At 41.9% G+C, this 21,087-nt stretch overlaps 1 protein-coding gene and 3 pseudogenes across 1 annotated transcript; all 4 read right to left on the bottom strand.

Moving 5' to 3' along the window:
* Positions 1 to 2,891: 2,891 nt before the first annotated feature.
* LOC134221774 (uncharacterized) lies at positions 2,892 to 5,390 on the bottom strand (the record flags this gene model as incomplete). The annotated part of the gene is made up of 4 exons (XM_062700959.1): positions 2,892 to 3,003; positions 3,227 to 3,582; positions 4,007 to 4,142; positions 4,471 to 5,390. Coding segments are annotated over 4 exons (1,524 nt in total), but the record flags the coding sequence as incomplete, so codon positions are not given.
* Positions 5,391 to 5,399: 9 nt separating this feature from the next.
* LOC134221773 (uncharacterized) lies at positions 5,400 to 6,320 on the bottom strand (annotated as a pseudogene).
* Positions 6,321 to 6,329: 9 nt separating this feature from the next.
* LOC134221772 (uncharacterized) lies at positions 6,330 to 8,264 on the bottom strand (annotated as a pseudogene).
* Positions 8,265 to 8,303: 39 nt separating this feature from the next.
* LOC134221771 (uncharacterized) lies at positions 8,304 to 19,686 on the bottom strand (annotated as a pseudogene).
* Positions 19,687 to 21,087: the final 1,401 nt, after the last annotated feature.

The raw sequence follows: 21,087 nt of genomic DNA, 5'->3' as shown, positions 1-21,087 counted from the left end.
GTGCACGTGCACGTAAAGTTCCAGTGCTTTCCTCTAGCATACCCTTCTTCTTTGCTGCCGGCTATTGCTTTGACAATGCCTTGATTTTGGCGCTCTACGGCACCATTGGATTGGGCACTTAGAGGTATCGATTTCCGGACTCGTACACCTTTCTGCTCCCAATGCTCAGTGAATTCTGTACTGAAAAACGGCGGGCCGTTGTCACTCTGCATGATCATTGGCAGACCCCAAGTGATAAAATCTTTGGAGAGAGCTGCGTTCGTACTTCTGGCATCTATAGACCTTATTTCGACCACAGATAGATATCTGGAATACGTATCTACCACAATCAAAAACTCTCCCGTACCACAACCGCGAACAGTAAGAAAATCGATTTGGAGAATCTCCCAAGGTCCGTCAGGAAGAGAGCGACTTGATAACGGTATCGGTGGATTCCTTCTGGAGATTAACAGACATGTTTGACAAGATTTGACAAACTTATCAACAGCGGCACTGACGTCAGGCCACCAAAAGTATTCTCGAATTATTCGTTTCATTGCAGCAGTACCAAGATGACCTTGATGAGCTGCCTCTAGAGCTCGACAACGTAGTTCTTCAGGGAGAATTATTCTATCTTCCTTGAAAACTGTTGATCCGACAAAACGTAGGCTAGATCTGTGAAGTTCAAATCGGCGTAATGATTCCGGCCAGTCATTTGTGACAATAGCTGTCCTAACCAATGTCAATTCGGTGTCACTCTCCGATGCCCTTTCGATGTCGCTCCAGGAAATATCCATAGCTCCAGCATCCAGTGCATAAAGAACGTGCTTTTCATCCGTTTCATCAAAAGGAGCATCATATTGCGATTTACTGATAAGCCTTGAAAGAACATCTGCCACGTTCATATGTCCAGGGATTCGTTTTACGGAAAATCATACGGTTGTAGCCTCAGAGCCCAGGCGTCAGCCCTAGAAATAGCTCTCTTACTGGTTTTTCTGCCTTCGCCAAAGATAAACTCATTCGCTTCAGAGTCCGTTCTGATAGAAAAGGATTTACCAGTCAAGTAGAAGGAAAATCGCTCCACTCCCCAGACAATGGCTAAAGCCTCCTTCTGAGTATGAGGATATTTCATTTCCGCCTCCGTCAATGCTTTCGAAGCACATGAAATTATTCTGGGTGACCCTTCCTTATCATATTGCACAAGCACTGCTCCGAGACCAATGGGTGAAGCGTCTACAAAAATATCGGTTTCATCATCGCTTGAGAAATAGCCCAGCTTCAATACTTCAACAAGAGCGTCGTCCTTCAGAAACTGAAATTCCCTCTCTTCCTCCTCGGTCCAATAGAAGCAATCCGATTTAGCTAGCTTCCTCAGCTTCTCAGTTTTATCTGCTCGTCTTAGGATAAATCGTTCCACAAAATTTACTAAGCCCAGAAAGCTTTTGACCTCTGACTGTGTTTCAGGAGTACGGAAGCTCTTGATAGCTTTTAGTTTATCTTCCTCTATCATAAGGCCCTCATCAGACATGTTGAATCCCAGAAACCTGACTGACGTCTCTCCGAAAACGCACTTCTCACGGTTCAGGCAAACATTGTGTTCTTGGAGACGTTGGAGCACCTTTTCCAAGTTTGCGTCATGCTCTTCCTTAGTGCACCTGAATATCAAAAATCGTCCAAGTAATTAACAACTCCTTTGCAACCTGAGAGTATAACTGTTTGACAGATTTCCTGAATATATCCGGGGCATTGCAAAGGCCGAATGGTAACCTTCTGAATCTGTAAGTACCATCGCCCGCAAAAAATTTGTTAGATGATGAGACTTTTCATCTAGACTACATGAAAAAATGCACTTGAAAGGTCGAGAGTGGAGAAATAGCTGGCTCCATGTAATTCTGCCAATATCGCTTCCAACGTTGGCATTTTGAACGGAGTTCTGACGATGTTCTTATTAGGTCCCCTCAGATCCACAACTAGCCTATTAAACAATACTGAAATTAATATAAGAAATAAAGCTAATAACACGAAAACTAACCTAATATCATCTTTCCCTTTTGGAACAACAAGCAACGACGAACAAAATGATTTATCCATATCTTCACAAACCTGTTCAATAATTCCTGCTGACAGCAGTTCATCCAATCTACGTTTAACTTCCTTTTTCAAAGCTGGTGGGATATTTGTATAAATATTTCTCGATGGGGGTTTATCTTTGTCATACGTCAGAATAACGGGCGGTACATTGAATTTTGGAAACTCCGTAACTCCCGAAATTGTAAAAATTTCTCCGGGAAGAGGACAACGTTATATTGTAACACCATCTACAATCGGTACATCTAGTCCTACTTGTAAAATACTGTACCTAAGAGCGGTGTTCCTGCTAATAAGAGACCTGGCTTCATCGATAGCATAGAACTTCTCCAAATATATAGGGCGATCCGCGGAAACAAATAGTTCAGCAACAAAAGTTGCTATGACATCGATTTTTCCTTTGGCTGCATATCCTTTCAACAATTTATCAGACCCTGCTCTTACATCAAAAATAGCTGCCCTAGATTCTACATTGTTCATAATTGTCCGAAAAACATCTCCGTTGATTGTGTTTACTTCAGCTCCAGAATCAACCAGAAATGGAATGGACTGTCCAGCAACTTGTCCTTGAATATAAGCCCCATGATCAATCCAAGTCTGTTGACTAGTCACAACATTATCAATCACCTCCGTTGCCTGAAACAACGTGAAAAACTCATGTCACTAAACACAGATCAACTAAAATAATAAATCCACATTGAAGGTTTCAGTTTAGTTTTACTGTTTATTTTTTTATTTAAATTCAAGCATGGAATAGTAGTGTTATGTAAAGCACACAAATAAGGATAAAGAAAATTGGGTAAGTTATCCCTTCTGCATAAAGTTTAATCATCAGCACTTACGTTAGTATCCTCCGTAAACTCTCCCTTGGAGACCATAGCGATTTTTTTGATGCTGGTCCAATGGGATTCCTTCATCTTCGACCGAAGACCTGCGCTTTTGTGGTATTCGCGATTGATTGCAAGCTCGAGCTAGGTGCCCCTTCCGAAGGCAATTTCGGCAGTTCTTGTCGATCGCTGAACAGTCAGAAGCTTGATGGTATTTTCCCAAACAACGCCAACACGATTTTTGCTTAGGTTGTGATGTTGTTTCGCGACGAAAGCCACCTCTGTTGTTATGAAACTGCTGGTTGTTGGTCCTGAACTTGGAAGCTACATACCTGGGTGTCTGGTGTTGACGTTCACATTCTACATGAGAATCATATGGCCGAGGTCGAGTCGAAATCGTTGAGCTGGCAGATACTGCAGCAACTTGAGCTTGTTGGGACATGTGGGATTTTGCGAACAACTCCTCATTCAGTTGGCCAATTTCAATGGCTCGAACTTTTTCTAATAATGCTGGAATGGTGCCACCTTTTCTCAGTACTTTCCTACCTAACTCGCGAACGTTCAGGTTGAGCGCATGGGATTGAATGACATCCGCAACGTTCTCCAGAGTTTGGCTCTCATTGTAGTCGCACAATTTAGTTAAGTTGATAACCCGCTTCACATACTTTACATCCGATTCCCCAATCATCTGAGTAAGGGAACGAAGCTTTTGTCGTTGTAGCAAGGTATAATCCCGCGAACCAAAATAATCCCGGAGGCGATCCATAGCATTCGAATACGGAGAAATGTCAAAACTTGCAGAGCTACATGAGGAACTCGTATTCTCCAAAATATCAAGAAGTTTAGGACCAGCTTTGATTTGGAAAATACTCATTTTAATTCTCTCATTTGTAACTCCTACGAGTTGCATAGAAGCCTCCAACAATGTGCGCCAAGTCTCAAAAGATCTTTTATCAATTTCGTCCTCATCGTTCAAGGGCTTACATTCCGGAACGTTCAGGGTAGCGAATGACAGGTTATTCATAGAAGCAGATAGTGACTCGTTTTCAGTTTGCTGATTGTCAGAAGTATTAGTAGACTGAATACGCGAATACCTAACTTTTACCACTAACTTTTGAGTTCATCAGCTCCCTATTTCGAGCCTTCATCTTCTTCAACTTGGACGTTAGTACAGCATTACGCTCCCGTTCTGCCTTTAGTTCAACTTCTGCGGAAGGCGCCCTTCCATCAATGGTACCAGCCAGGCGACTAAAACAGAAAATAACACAACAAGCAATCTTTAAGTAAACCATGGGAAACTATGTAGCAACTGTAATTTTTTTTTTAATTCACACACAATGGCTGTATCTGTACATGACAATAAACAATTCGTATCACTAGAATATATTTTCAAGTAACTAGGTCCAGTGGTGCCTTCAAACCACTGACCAGTCCACTCCTAAACAGGATTTCCACTGACCCAACTAGATCCAATGGTGCCTTCAAACCACTGACCAGTCCACTCCAAAACTGGATTTTCTTTGACCCAACTAGGTCCAGTGGTGCCTCTAAACCACTGACCAGTCCACTCCTAAACTGGATTTCCTTTGACCCAACTAGATCCAACGGTGCCTTCAAACCACTGACCAGTCCACTCCTAAACTGGATTTTCTTTGACCCAACTAGGTCCAATGGTGCCTTCAAACCACTGACCAGTCCACTCCTAAACTGGATTTTCTTTGACCCAACTAGGTCCAATGGTGCCTTCAAACCACTGACCAGTCCACTCCTAAACTGGATTTTCTTTGACCCAACTAGGTCCAGTGGTGCCTCTAAACCACTGACCAGTCCACTCCTAAACTGGATTTTCTTTGACCCAACTAGGTCCAACGGTGCCTTCAAACCACTGACCAGTCCACTCCTAAACTGGATTTTCTTTGACCCAACTAGGTCCAGTGGTGCCTTCAAACCACTGACCAGTCTACTGTAGAGCTGGATTTCCACTGACCCAACTAGGTCCAGTGGTGCCTCTAAACCACTGACCAGTCTACTGTAGAGCTGGATTTCCACTGACCCAACTAGGTCCAGTGGTGCCTTCAAACCACTGACCAGTCCACTCCTAAACAGGATTTCCACTGACCCAAATAGATCCAATGGTGCCTTCAAACCACTGACCAGTCCACTCCTAAACTGGATTTTCTTTGACCCAACTAGGTCCAGTGGTGCCTCTAAACCACTGACCAGTCCACTCCTAAACTGGATTTCCTTTGACCCAACTAGATCCAACGGTGCCTTCAAACCACTGACCAGTCCACTCCTAAACTGGATTTTCTTTGACCCAACTAGGTCCAGTGGTGCCTCTAAACCACTGACCAGTCCACTCCTAAACTGGATTTTCTTTGACCCAACTAGGTCCAGTGGTGCCTCTAAACCACTGACCAGTCCACTCCTAAACTGGATTTCCTTTGACCCAACTAGATCCAACGGTGCCTTCAAACCACTGACCAGTCCACTCCTAAACTGGATTTTCTTTGACCCAACTAGGTCCAGTGGTGCCTCTAAACCACTGACCAGTCCACTCCTAAACTGGATTTTCTTTGACCCAACTAGGTCCAGTGGTGCCTCTAAACCACTGACCAGTCCACTCCTAAACTGGATTTTCTTTGACCCAACTAGGTCCAACGGTGCCTTCAAACCACTGACCAGTCCACTCCTAAACTGGATTTTCTTTGACCCAACTAGGTCCAATGGTGCCTTCAAACCACTGACCAGTCCACTCCAGAACCGGATTTTCTTTGACCCAACTAGGTCCAGTGGTGCCTTCAAACCACTGACCAGTCTACTGTAGAGCTGGATTTCCACTGACCCAACTAGGTCCAGTGGTGCCTCTAAACCACTGACCAGTCCACTCCTAAACTGGATTTCCTTTGACCCAACTAGATCCAACGGTGCCTTCAAACCACTGACCAGTCCACTCCTAAACTGGATTTTCTTTGACCCAACTAGGTCCAATGGTGCCTTCAAACCACTGACCAGTCCACTCCAGAACCGGATTTACTTATACCCAACTAGGTACAGTGGTGCCTTCAAACCACTGACCAGTCTACTGTAGAGCTGGATTTCCACTGACCCAACTAGGTCCAGTGGTGCCTTCAAACCACTGACCAGTCCACTCCTAAACTGGATTTCCTTTGACCCAACTAGATCCAACGGTGCCTTCAAACCACTGACCAGTCCACTCCTAAACTGGATTTTCTTTGACCCAACTAGGTCCAGTGGTGCCTCTAAACCACTGACCAGTCCACTCCTAAACTGGATTTTCTTTGACCCAACTAGGTCCAATGGTGCCTTCAAACCACTGACCAGTCCACTCCTAAACTGGATTTTCTTTGACCCAACTAGGTCCAATGGTGCCTCCAAACCACTGACCAGTCCACTCCAGAACCGGATTTACTTTTACCCAACTAGGTCCAGTGGTGCCTTCAAACCACTGACCAGTCTACTGTAGAGCTGGATTTCCACTGACCCAACTAGGTCCAGTGGTGCCTCTAAACCACTGACCAGTCCACTCCTAAACTGGATTTCCTTTGACCCAACTAGATCCAACGGTGCCTTCAAACCACTGACCAGTCCACTCCTAAACTGGATTTTCTTTGACCCAACTAGGTCCAGTGGTGCCTCTAAACCACTGACCAGTCCACTCCTAAACTGGATTTCCTTTGACCCAACTAGGTCCAATGGTGCCTTCAAACCACTGACCAGTCCACTCCTAAACTGGATTTTCTTTGACCCAACTAGGTCCAATGGTGCCTTCAAACCACTGATCAGTTCACTCCTAAACTGGATTTTCTTTGACCCAACTAGATCCAACGGTGCCTTCAAACCACTGACCAGTCCACTCCAGAACCGGATTTACTTTTACCCAACTAGGTCCAGTGGTGCCTTCAAACCACTGACCAGTCCACTCCTAAACTGGATTTTCTTTGACCCAACTAGGTTTAGTGGTGCCTTCAAACCACTGACCGGTCCACTCCAAAACTGGATTTTCTTTGACCTAACTAGATCCAATGGTGCGTTCAAACCACTGACCAGTCCACTCCTAAACTGGATTTTCTTTGACCCAACTAGGTCCAGTAGTGCCTTCAAACCACTGACCAGTCCACTCCTAAACTGGATTTTCTTTGACCCAACTAGGTCCAATGGTGCCTTCAAACCACTGACCAGTCCACTCCAGAACCGGATTTACTTTTACCCAACTAGGTCCAGTGGTGCCTTCAAACCACTGACCAGTCTACTGTAGAGCTGGATTTCCACTGACCCAACTAGGTCCAGTGGTGCCTCTAAACCACTGACCAGTCCACTCCTAAACTGGATTATCTTTGACCCAACTAGGTCTAATGGTGCCTTCAAACCACTGACCAGTCCACTCCTAAACTGGATTTTCTTTGACACAATTAGGTCTAGTGGTGCCTCTAAACCACTGACCAGTCCACTCCTAAACTGGATTTTCTTTGACCCAACTAGGTTCAGTGGTGCCTTCAAACCACTGACCAGTCTACTCTAGAGCTGGATTTCCACTGACCCAACTAGGTCCAGTGGTGCCTCTAAACCACTGACCAGTCTACTGTAGAGCTGGATTTCCACTGACCCAACTAGGTCCAGTGGTGCCTCTAAACCACTGACCAGTTCACTCCTAAACTGGATTTTCTTTGACCCAACTAGGTCCAGTGGTGCCTCTAAACCACTGACCAGTCCACTCCTAAACTGGATTTTCTTTGACCCAACTAGGTCCAATGGTGGCTCCAAACCACTGACCAGTCCACTCCTAAACTGGATTTTCTTTGACCCAACTAGGTCCAATGGTGCCTTCAAACCACTGATCAGTTCACTCCTAAACTGGATTTTCTTTGACCCAACTAGATCCAACGGTGCCTTCAAACCACTGACCAGTCCACTCCTAAACTGGATTTTCTTTGACCCAACTAGGTCCAGTGGTGCCTCTAAACCACTGACCAGTCCACTCCTAAACTGGATTTTCTTTGACCCAACTAGGTCCAATGGTGCCTTCAAACCACTGACCAGTCCACTCCTAAACTGGATTTTCTTTGACCCAACTAGGTCCAGTGGTGCCTCTAAACCACTGACCAGTCCACTCCTAAACTGGATTTCCTTTGACCCAACTAGGTCCAATGGTGCCTTCAAACCACTGACCAGTCCACTCCTAAACTGGATTTTCTTTGACCCAACTAGGTCCAATGGTGCCTCCAAACCACTGACCAGTCCACTCCAGAACCGGATTTACTTTTACCCAACTAGGTCCAGTGGTGCCTTCAAACCACTGACCAGTCTACTGTAGAGCTGGATTTCCACTGACCCAACTAGGTCCAGTGGTGCCTCTAAACCACTGACCAGTCCACTCCTAAACTGGATTTCCTTTGACCCAACTAGGTCCAGTGGTGCCTCTAAACCACTGACCAGTCCACTCCTAAACTGGATTTTCTTTGACCCAACTAGGTTTAGTGGTGCCTTCAAACCACTGACCGGTCCACTCCAAAACTGGATTTTCTTTGACCCAACTAGATCCAATGGTGCGTTCAAACCACTGACCAGTCCACTCCTAAACTGGATTTTCTTTGACCCAACTAGGTCCAGTGGTGCCTTCAAACCACTGACCAGTCCACTCCTAAACTGGATTATCTTTGACCCAACTAGGTCTAATGGTGCCTTCAAACCACTGACCAGTCCACTCCTAAACTGGATTTTCTTTGACACAATTAGGTCCAGTGGTGCCTTCAAACCACTGACCAGTCCACTCCTAAACTGGATTTTCTTTGACCCAACTAGGTTCAGTGGTGCCTTCAAACCACTGACCAGTCTACTCTAGAGCTGGATTTCCACTGACCCAACTAGGTCCAGTGGTGCCTCTAAACCACTGACCAGTCCACTCCTAAACTGGATTTTCTTTGACCCAACTAGGTCCAATGGTGGCTCCAAACCACTGACCAGTCCACTCCTAAACTGGATTTTCTTTGACCCAACTAGGTCCAATGGTGCCTCTAAACCACTGACCAGTCCACTCCTAAACTGGATTTTCTTTGACCCAACTAGGTCCAATGGTGCCTTCAAACCACTGACCAGTCCACTCCAGAACCGGATTTACTTTTACCCAACTAGGTCCAGTGGTGCCTCCAAACCACAGACCAGTCTACTCTAGAGCTGGATTTCCACTGACCCAACTAGGTCCAGTGGTGCCTCTAAACTACTGACCAGTCCACTCCTAAACTGGATTTCCACTGACCCAACTAGGTCCAACTTCAAACCACTGAGCAGTTCAGAACTGGATAAATTTAAGAACTTCAAAATTAATTTTGTTTATTGCTCGATGTTATTTATTAAATGTAATACCTAAAATATAAATTTAATTTTCAACATGTACACAATTCTCAAACGATTTTTTTTTGCAGCTTTCACACTTCAAGCCTTCAGCCGGCAGTGCGGCTTGTATTTTCTTTTGAATTAATCACTATATACATATACCATTAAATAGAAAAATAACAGTTGTTATCATTACTCGCCAATTTAATAAGCTTTTCATAAATTATTTGACATTTATTGGACGACCAGAATGATTTATACAACTAATTTCAACTTAATATGTAAAAATGTTACCAGATGTTGTCAGAAATTATCATTGCAATTTGTTATTAAACACAGTAAGATATTTATTCTGCTTGTTTGCCTACGAACGTGATAACTATTGTCGGCTTAGGATACACTAATTATATCACCTTTTTTGATGAGTCGTTTTACAATCTGTGTTCATATTTCGTTCTATTAAGACGTAGTTTACGAATAACCCCAAATAGTATGCATTCGGATAAATAAAACGTTGGGTCGAATTAGAAAAGGATAAATCTCTCTCTCTCTCTCTCTCTCTCTCTCTCTCTCTCTCTCTCTCTCTCTCTCTCTCTCTCTCTCTCTCTCTCTCTCTCTCTCTCTCTCTCTCTCTCTCTCTTTCTCTCTCTCTCTCTCTCTCTCTCTCTCTCTCTCTCTCTCTCTCTCTCTCTCTCTCTCTCTCTCTCTCTCTCTCTCTCTCTCTCTCTCTCTCTCTCTCTCTCTCTCTCTCTCTCTCTCTCTCTCTCTCTCTCTCTCTCTCTCACACTCTCTCATTACATCTCTCATCTGTACATTTTCTACTAGGCGGTGTATGTACAATATTGTCGGCGTAGCACCAAGTTAGAATTTGGAAGTCGGGACTTCCGAACCGAACTTTCTTCCGAAGTTTTATTTGTCAAACTATGTGATGCGTTGTTCAGCACATCTTTAGACGAATCCAGCGCGCTGCTTCCGAAGTTGGGAAAGTTGCCTGTATCCGGGGAAAAATCCAACTTCGGTATTAAAATCAGTTTAAACTTATTACGGATACACAATATTTTCAACAATGCTGTTACACTGTTTTGCAAAATATTGATTTACATTTTTAAAAACACATTTTCATGTAGCTTTGAAGATATACACATTTTTAGATGAATTTGATGCCATATGCTGTTGAAAACGGGTTTGTTTACAATTTGCGACATACGTCGTTTTGAAAAGGTACCCGAGATTTGTTGAGACACTTGTTATTCTTATCCGCAGATTTTCCCTCACTTATATTCTGTGAACCATTCCACGGATTCGTTTAACTTTTAGTTAAAATTTGACAGTTCGATGGTTATTTCGCCGTGGTTAAAAATAACCCTGCTCCGGAGCATGGTTAGATTTGACAGGTCGATAGTTAAACTTTGTTCGCGAGAAAATTGGCGCCAAATCCATTTCGTTCCAAATACAGTGATCGTTCGCTAATTGGGGCACGACCTCACCCCAACTAGCGAATGCCGTTCGCTAATTGGGGCGTTTTGACAAGCGTCAATGTTGTTTACTTTTTGCATTGAACAAAGGAAAATTTTACGCGCCAGAAAATATCGATCCCGCCAAACACGGAAACCAAACGTCAACGCGTTTTTGACATCACATTCTGACGTTTAGCTGCTTTTTAATTGGGTTTCGCCCCAATTAGCGAACCCCCAACTAAAAAGCGCCCCAACTAGAAAAACCCCAATTAGCGAACGTTCACTGTAACTACCCGGATAAAAATGTACTATTGGTTCAATAGTGTAAACAATTGAATTACAATACAATGTACGGTATACAATAGGATACATTGTTTCTTGATGGTTGTACAGATTGTATCAACACTGAGGATACAATACATCAACATATTTCTTTAATGTAACAATACTTGCAATTGTTTTTGAAACGTTTTCGTGCATAAGATTCATACATTTTGATAACTTTTGAAACGTTTCTTTACATTGCATATAAACTGTATAACAATATTTGCCTCGTAGCGCCAAATATGCAATTTTCCCTTTAAATTGTATTGTTGAACAGTAAAGCTGTCACAACTGAGAAATCAAAAATCGTATTGTTTTACTATACAAATACAATACAATCCATTGTATTTTGAACAGTTTTGTTCGGATATTTCAACAATATATTAACCATACACTCTATTGTGTGACGAAAAAAATGTATGGAAAAATCTCGAATTTTGTATAGTTACGATACTTAACAACCCGTACATTCTATTGCGAAAACTTCATTTACATTTGAGTAAATGGTTCATAACAATTCATTCTAATGTATTTCTATGGTTTTATTTACAATATAATCTATTGCCAACTTATGCTACGTTTTGACAGGGCAAGTGAATTGAACAACTCAGTTGAATTCAATTGACTTGCCAAAAGTTGAACATGTTCATTGTTCAACTTTCTTTTCGTTCAAGTGAATTAAATTAAGGTGTTTACACGTTCCATTCGCGCTCGATTCAAGCGACTCGCTCAATTCACTTGTCTTGTCTAAACGTAGCATTAATGTTATAAATAGTAGTGTTACAATAAATTGTATTGTTATTCTACTGTATTTTTTATTCGGGTATCAATCTGTCAAAACTCAAATGGGTCGGCTTCGGAGTAAAATTTTAACCACGATGGGAAAATAACCATCGGAATGTCAAATTTTAACTAAAAGTTCAACGAATCGGTGGAATGGTTCACAGCCTTAGAAAAGGATTTTGGCACGGGAAATTAATCCCTATTGCTCTTTTCGCATTTGTCTTTTGACATTTTTGCCTTACTCGTACAACAACGTGATATTGGTCAGTAATAAAACTATTATTGCATGTTTGAGAGTGGATTAAAATAAAATTTCAAAATTTCTCAATTTAAAAAAAAAATATAATGCTTAATTTTTTGTTCCTTCGTGTCACACGGAAAAAAAAAATAAAGACAATAAATTTTGAAATTTCCACAGCTCTTGTATGTTATCACAAGGTTTTTTGACATGTCCCGTTTTGCAAGTGCGTTTGTCCCGTTTTTTCATCGAAATGATCTGGTCAGCCAATCGAACATGACGAAGGTCAAGACACAATCGTACTTTTTTATTAGCTTTTCCTACAAGGACTAGTGGGGACTCCCAGCTTGTAAAATTGGGTTTCTGTTTGATAATAGGGTAAATCACTACTTAGGCCCTTTGGGCCCGATTCCCGGCTCACTGCACAGAAAACTGATTGTGTGTCATGAATTTATAGTTATTTGAATTCTTGTTTGGCAGTGTGTAATATCCATAATATCCATTTCCATGATATCATGACTCGCCATACGCAACCGCGCCAACGAGACATAATTTGAATTTAGCGTCAGTAGGCCATGATCTACAACACGTTTGCAAAGGAACTAACATTTATGCTACGTTTTGACAGGGCAAGTGAATTGAACAACTCAGTTGAATTCAATTGACTTGCCAAAAGTTGAACATGTTCAACTTTCTTTTCGTTCAAGTGAATTGAATTAAGGTGTTTACACGTTCAGTTCGCGTTCGATTCAAGCGACTTGCTCAATTCACTTGCCTTGTCTAAACTAGCTACCCTATAACCAGAGACCGGCGGAGTGAAAAACTGTCGAAATGGCAACGTATGAAAATGCATGAAATCGTGATAATGATACTGGCAGCACTTGAACTTTTTGCTTGCTTCTTATGGATGCAAAAAGTAAACAAGTCGAAATGGAACCGCTTATGATGGTTTGATTGGAAACAAGATGGCGTCTTCGCCGATCTCTTATTCTAGTATTTCTAGTCTAAACGTAGCATTAATGTCAATGTAATGTTATTTCAACTCGTCTATAAGCCATTTTATGAGACAGATTCGAACAGCTGATCGAAATTTTGAGTGGAGGGCTCGGTCTTTGTTTTGGTAAATTTGCATGTAAACCATCATCATTTCGTCATCATCATCATCATTTCATTTCATTTTCGCAAATGTTCCTTGTAAAATGTAAATATTAGTATTTGGTCTCCTGTCATTTGAGCTTTCTATAAAATGGCTTATACGGTTTCAAGCTGAAAATGTGTGCTATACATAGCGTCTGTTCAAATATTACGTAACGCGAAAAACGTTGTTTTTGAGAACGCCCCACCCCCTCGTAACAATTTGTAACAATTTTCAGAACTACCCCCACCCCTATGCGTAACGCGTAACAAACAGTTTTTTGAGAAAAAAAAGATTTTTGGTAGGATTCAAAACACGTTACTATAAATTATTATGCATTGTATATTTTACCCTATTTTAAAGGAAATAAACATTTTTTAACATCTTTAATTTTTTTTTTTTTTAACAACCCCACCCCCTATTGCGTTACGTAATATTTGAACAGACCCATATGATCAAGAACTTCTATTCAATGCTTTTACCAGCAAATCTTGCGAATCTATTCAGCTGTTTTTGACGTGCCTGCCTGCACAACTACTTTACAGCATGTTACACAATTTTTTCTCAATCTTTATTAAACCATTTAGTAATATAATTCGCTTCAATGGCGCTTATTCAGATTTTTCAAATCTGTTAAATAAGTTTTATATAGCCACTGAATTCAATTTGATCAAATATTATTTGAAAGGAGAGTAAATTTCGGAGCTTATTTAATTTTTTTTTAAAACTCAAATATCTATTTTGTTGCTACCTAGATTCGAACTCCTGATCTCCTGATTCAATGGCCGCTGCTCTGTAAACACCGTCACTTTGACATATGTAAATAACAAAGAAAATTATGGATGTGCTTCTTCCACCCCCCTGGCGTCCTATATACTACCACAAGGGGTTTGACAATAGCCACCATGTCCACGGACGGTAGCTCATTACCGTCCGTTGTTATTGTACGAAAATAAACATTATGTGTTTTGTTTACTATTTGTTTTGGTTAAATCTGAAAATTGTTTTCGAAATAATTTGCAAGATTTCCATCTTTGACCATGGGAATTATGTTATTTGATGATAAAATATAATAAACTAACGAATTGGAGTGAATCGATAGGTGAAATCAAACGCTACACGAAATCATATTTCGTAACTTGTTCTCCCGCTCCGAATCAAACAAAAGATATTATTATTGTTTATACTGTGATGAGCATCACAGTTGAAATGGTCCGGGGATGCAATTCGAACAACATTCAATAGTGAAATTGAAATGAAATAAATGGTGTGCAGAAAGATGTTTTAGGATTATATTTCCATGCCCATAATAGCTGGTATTATTTTTGAATAATTTGAAAATATGTAGCCAACAATAGTTTGGATAAAATGTAGTTACTTGTAAACGCACGATTCGGGAGAAGTACTTTTCAAAATGTATGCTGGACATATTCATGAAGATGTTCGCTACGCTGAAAAGCATGTCTTGCCACGGGGTTGGCTTCTTCGCATAAGGCTATCTGACGTTTATCATCTTTCTCTTGCACGCGCACAGCCGAGATAGGGTTTGTTTTCATACGGAAACGCTTCGGAAGCGTTTCCGTATGAAAACAAACCCTATCCCGGCTGTGCGCGTGCAAGAGAAAGATGATAAACGTCAGATAGCCTTATAGGTTGTTTTACTAACGCTATTTTCAGATTCATGCTGTATAAACGTTAGAAAGAGGCCTACCCTACATGCTGCTTTCAGCACATAAGCTCAGAAATTATGCTTTCAGCATTATTTCAACCATTATTCAAACATCTGTCAGCATGTTCTGTGGGCTAACCTTTATGCATCATCAATCGCTGAAATTGTTTCTAGGCAACATTTTCTCGATCTGTATAGATGCTACTCTGCTGCTAATCGTTTAACAGTAGCCGTCAACAGCAATATCGCTTCTAAATGGCTTGTTTTCTTACACTATCTGCTAGCATTAATGGCAGCGCTTTGTCAGTTGCTCTAAGAGCAGGTGAACACCTTTGTAGCTACATTACAGAAATCAATAGCTCATACACAGCTCTGGCAGCATAAAACAAAAGTAAACATTGCGGTTTTGACGTTCCGTACTGATAAACTATTAAAGCAGTATAAGGTTTACTTAAACGTTGTGTAAACTTCAAAGATACAGAAGTTGCTTGAAAGCTTCGTTAGTTCATTTATAGCACCGTTACGCTATATTGTTAGTGCTATAAGAACAGCGAAAACGTTTTCATTGTGAATGCTACTCACCGTAATATGGGAAGTTGTTAACAAGCAACTCAATTACATACATGAGCTCTTAACCGATAAGCTTTGTTGCTAATCAGACATAGCTGTTTTATGACTATGTGAAAGCTGCATAAACGATAAAAGATGAAACATATTCGGCACAAACTGATTAGCTGATAGATATTTGAGTAATAGTCTAGTTGAAGTTTAAGGGATTATTTGCGGAGGCTTTTCTTTTATTCAGCATTGGCTGCTTTTATTCAAATATTATACAGCCAAAGGCTAGAAGTTGAAGCTTTTAGCACCAAAATTGTTAGTTGGGTAGTTACGGACGACATGTAAATACTATTTTGAACCCGACAATACATAACGTATTCGGCTGGTCCTTTTCCTATGACACTAGGCCACACATTTGGCGATCCTTGCTGGGTATAATTTGGAATTTACGTTAATTTTTCGATTCAGCAGATAACCTGGCTGTTTATCAAATTAATAAACTCCGCATCAGAAAAAGGATGGGCCGATCAAAGTTAATAAATAAAAATGCATAATGAAACTACAAAAAAGCGAGGGTGCTGCTCGAAGAAGTGCGAGGTGCGTGTGAAACATCGCTTAAACATTTTGAGCGCGAGTGGTGATCGCAAAAGTGCTCAGTGCGTATACAAATTAGAGATGTGCGCTCCGCTTAGGAGCTGTTCGAAAGATTCGCTTCCTGATGAACCAATCTTCTGATTGGTCGATAGTAAGCGGGCCTTTACTATAAAAGAAAAGAGATAAATACAAACAAGTCATTCCCTATTTGGACGCGGCGACGAACACATCGAGCAGAGCAGCAGCCACCCCGGGTGATTCCCACCCTTCGGCGCGAGCAAGCGTGAAGCAACAAAGGGACGATCGTGGTATATTGAACTTTGGAAATTCTGATGTTTTGTCTGCTAGAGTGCTATTCACAGAAAACTCGCAAGGCCAAGCACGATCCATGGTTCCTCTCGTCTGTACTCCTAGTCCGACAGCCAGCAAGCTGTATCTGGTAGCCGTAAGCCTAGCAGAGCTCTTGTCTCGTGCACTACGTAGAATTTTTCAACTGTGATGGGTCTCTCATCGGAGACAAAAAGCTCCGCCGAAAAGGTGGCTACCACCTCAATGCTATCTTCAGACCTTGACCCCTGCCACATATGCTGCCACGTATGCTGTGCTATCGTCAGATACGCATGTATCAACTTTGTCTATCTCAGATATTTTCTTGTCTGATGTTTTGACTTCAGGCGTGTTCTCCTTCTCCTCTGGTGGTAAACAGACAACCTGTAATAATGTTACACGAAAACATGTTTTTTTTTCTTTTAGCCAACTTTATTATTGATCCTAATAAGGGTCTGTCTCAATTGGATAATTAAACTGAAATTAAACTTAAAAGTGACATTTCAATAATTATCAAATAACCCTGCTCGCAGAGCAAGATTACTTTTGACAGATATCGAATCATTCTCCATCGATGTCCTATTGGAATTGCTGGGTAGCACCAGCCATTCTTATAACGGGGTGATTTTTTAATTTTCGAACTGTTACTTTTAAGTTTAATTCTCCAAATGAGACAGACCCTAAATACATGAAAATGAAACGAATTCAGTGAAATACTCAGAAACAAAATTTAACCAAATGATAATACTTATTCGACGTTAGCTTCCATTACCTGTGTCTGTTCTTTGTCATCTTCCACTTTCTGAACTGTTGCAACCTTGGAAGGAAGATCGCTCTCCTCTCCCGTCCAACGGTGTTTTTGTGTTTCTTGCTTAACTTGCTGACACGCTCGCGCAATGTGACCTCGACGATCACAGTTGCGGCATACTTTATCACGATGAAAACAGTCTTCAGGCGAGTGATATGCGCTCCAGTATCTCCAACAAGCTTGAGAATGTCTTGAATTTCTTATTGGTCCTCTATTAGACCCATCTCTTCCACCTCCACGGTTGCTACCTTCTAGCTGAGTCGAACTGACCACGACGGTAGTTACCTTCGCTTGGTTGACGAGAAATTGCTGCAACGGTAGCAGTTCTTTGATGATGCAGTCTCCTATACTGCCGCTAACCGCAAGTCAGACTTATCTGGATATGGCGTCCATATACAGATAAGTCTGACTTGCGGTTAGCGGCAGTATAGTCCTCCTCATTTTCCAGCTCCACTTCTCGGATCCGGACTTGATCGATCAATTCGTTGAGTGATTCACCATCAGTGAGCACTCGATAAGCCAGAGTTCTCACCCGACTGTCTGTTGATCCTCTGGTGACAGTACGAGATATAGCTTCAAACTCCTCGTCTGTTTTGTAGTTGCACAGTTTCGAAGAAGCAGCTACTCTTTGTTGATTGATCAAACAACAACAGACACGGCTGATGCCGATCGACCGGACAGTTTATGAACAATACACATCAATGCTTATGATTTGTCAATTGTCTTGGTCACATACATACATTCATCGCTACAACCAGTCAAGTTTACACTATCGTGTCATTGTCATCTTTACCAGGGGGCTGTCACTACCTTATTCCAACACTCCTCCTTAGTGAAGCCCACACTAGCATGTCTTCTTCTTGTCACTCAGTTGTCCACTCCTCCTATCTCGGAGCTAACATTGATTACCTGTCTCTACTATTTCAGATAGTACAATCTTCTCTCCTTTTCACCAACAGCAACTACTCTGCTCCCATCCATGATCTGGCAATCCTCAGGCCCAAAGAGAACAGTATAACCTTCATCGGTCATCCGGCTGACCGACAATACACGTCCAGATAACCCAGGAACATAGAGCAACTCCTTCAGCTTGATTTCAACTGACTCTCCTTTAAGGGGCAAGCCAGAGTAAACGCGACGAGCGATGCGACGCGACGCGACTCACGTAAAAGAATAACAATCAATATCAACAGGCTGTCAAATTGCACTGTCGCGTCGCGTCGCATCGCACGTCGCGTTTACTCTGGCTTGCCCCTAAGACTACGACTAAAAATTTTTCCACGACCACTTGCTGTTGCCATCACTGTTTTTCCGTCTGCCAACTGTATATTTTCCTTCCGCTGAGTCCTACTTATGAAGCTGGCATCTGAATTCGTCATATGTTCCGTACAACCTGTATCCAGGACCCATCTCTCTTTGCGCGTAATTCTACTGCCGGTTGTAGTCGTGAAGCACACTCCCCGACTGCTTACACTCAATACAGTCTCACTCAGTAGCCAATATAAATAACACAATACAAACATCAACGGCGCCAAAGTTTCCACACAATAATAGCCAGTAAACGCTCCTCCTCGAACAAAAACATTTATTTATTGTCGTCTCGCATAGTACTCGACCTTGCTTCCATGAAATCGTCAGTGCGATCCATGGCAGCCAAGGTTTGACTCAATTCTTCTTTCTCTCGTCGGGTTTTCTCCAACTCTGCTTTCATTTTCGACAGCTCGTCTTTAATTTTTATCGATATCAGATCCTCTTAATCTTTGCGGTTTCTTTCTGATTCCGTTTTCGATTTCGACAGCTCAGACTTTGATTTCTTAGTTGTCTTGTCTTTCGCATTCCTGTGGATAGAGCGAACAAAAAATGATTCAGAACTTTGTTTTGAAAAATATCTCTTATCACTAATATTTCAACTCAGCTCTACAAAATAAAAGTCCATGCTCAAAACGATCTTTTCCTTTTCAGACTACCTACATTGAATCTCACTTTTCCTTCAAGAAGTCAATTGTCTAGCCTGTGCCATTCCTTTAAGCGTTTGTATTCCCAAAAACTATCTCTTCATTTCTGGACAAAGAATAAACATCTTCACATGTGACACTCTTCTTTTTCCTATTAGAGCTCTATACTTCTATCCCTATCTCATGAGAAATCACTCATCTTTACATGTGACTCTGTTTCTTTCCTTTAAGAGTTGCCTTTACATCTATTGGAATTACTCTACACGAACTATATCTCTCCCTTCTCGATCGATCATCTTCACACGTGACACTCTTCCTTTCCTATAAGAGTTCACATATGCTTATCAACTATTCAGCTTCCTCCATTTCTTTAAGAGTTTGTTTTGATGATATCTATTGCTATCTCTCCCTTTCCAATGAGAGTCCATAATTCTTCATTCCTCTACCAATGAATTTCTTTCTTCCATTAAAAGTTCAAACAAAACAAGCGTCTTGCTGTCGATTATCTTAACTCACCTTTTCTCGAGAAGCTTTTCGTCACCGACTGCGCCATTGTCGTGACTGGTGGCCATAACTTTATCTGTGTTCATTGTTCCTCAGGGTGACTGCTGCTACAATGTGTTCGTCGTCGTATCCGAGTAGGGAATGAGCCGGACTGGCTACCGACCAGCTAATATATAGCCGATCGTCCCTTTGTTGCTTCACGCTTGCTCGCGCCGAAGGGTGGGAATCACCCGGGGTGGCTGCTGCTCTGCTCGATGTGTTCGTCGCCGCGTCCGAATAGGGAATGACTTGTTTGTATTTCTCTCTTTTCTTTTATAGTAAAGGCCCGCTTACTATCGACCAATCAGAAGACAGCTAGGAGGATCTCGATTTTATGCCACACCCCAAGTCAATTATTAACGGTATAGGATGAGAGTCAAACCAATTAACAACTTTTGTGATTAATTTCAATTCATTTATTACTAATAATATGTTTATTATTCTTAAGCGACAAATCAGTTTATTTTCATTATTTTATTCGTAACATTATCTTTATTCTACAATATGGAAGCGAGAGCTGCGCTACCAGCTCAGATCCGTGCGACACGGATCTCCAAGGGTGACATCCAAGGGTGTCCAGGAAGTGCGGGGTTAGGGACCACCTCCACCAGCAAACGAGGGAGGCAGGACTACATCCCCGACCAGCTAAACCGTTTCCATTGCCGCCAAGCCCATCGTCCCTTCGGTACAACCAGAAAGTAATGCTTCAAAGGGGGGCCAGTGCACAACGCACCCTCGAGGTTAGCTGCGTGTTCTTGCAGCATCGAACATCGAGACTCGCTTTTTTAGAAGAACACCATGGTATCGTGCCAGCGCATTGCCGGCTTTCCAGGTGGCCTTACCTTACCTTGCGCCTGAACTAGCCCTCCTTGAGTCCACGTGCCACCTTCTGTGTAGCTCCGAGACGATTTGGACGATAGCCGATAAAACGGCGTTCCAGCCAACTTCATCTTTACACATCCTCTGAACTAGATTGTCCGGGGTAGTGTCCAGACCACATGTGGCAAGCATTGCATTGCACGAAAACGTGGGCACACGAAAAACACGTGTTCCGCCGTTTCCTCTAAACCTGCGCACACCGGACACTCGGGCGAGGTCTTGTCATTAAACCAGTGATTAATATTCATCAGGAATACGAGATGTTTAAGGTACTGCAAAACGCTCTCGAGTTTAGCCCAAAATATCCACCAGATCAATCAAGACTTTTGCAATGTCCTCGTCATCGGTATATACCCAATCCAGTGCAATAAGCATATGATCCTAATTCCCATTAACATTGAGATCCAAGGTCCAAAGTCCCCAGAACGATCCTGAGTCAACATCTAGTTGCACAATGACAATGAGGCTTACTCGCACCTTTTTTTTTATTAATTATTTGCGTGCGTCTTAGGGGAAACGACTATTTTCTTCCTTTTACTTCCACTAATTAATTTTTACGCATTTCGTCC

The sequence above is a fragment of the Armigeres subalbatus genome, chromosome 3 (genome assembly GCF_024139115.2).
Source record: "Armigeres subalbatus isolate Guangzhou_Male chromosome 3, GZ_Asu_2, whole genome shotgun sequence".
NCBI lineage: Eukaryota > Metazoa > Arthropoda > Insecta > Diptera > Culicidae > Armigeres > Armigeres subalbatus.
This window is presented reverse-complemented; position numbering and strand designations above follow the sequence as displayed.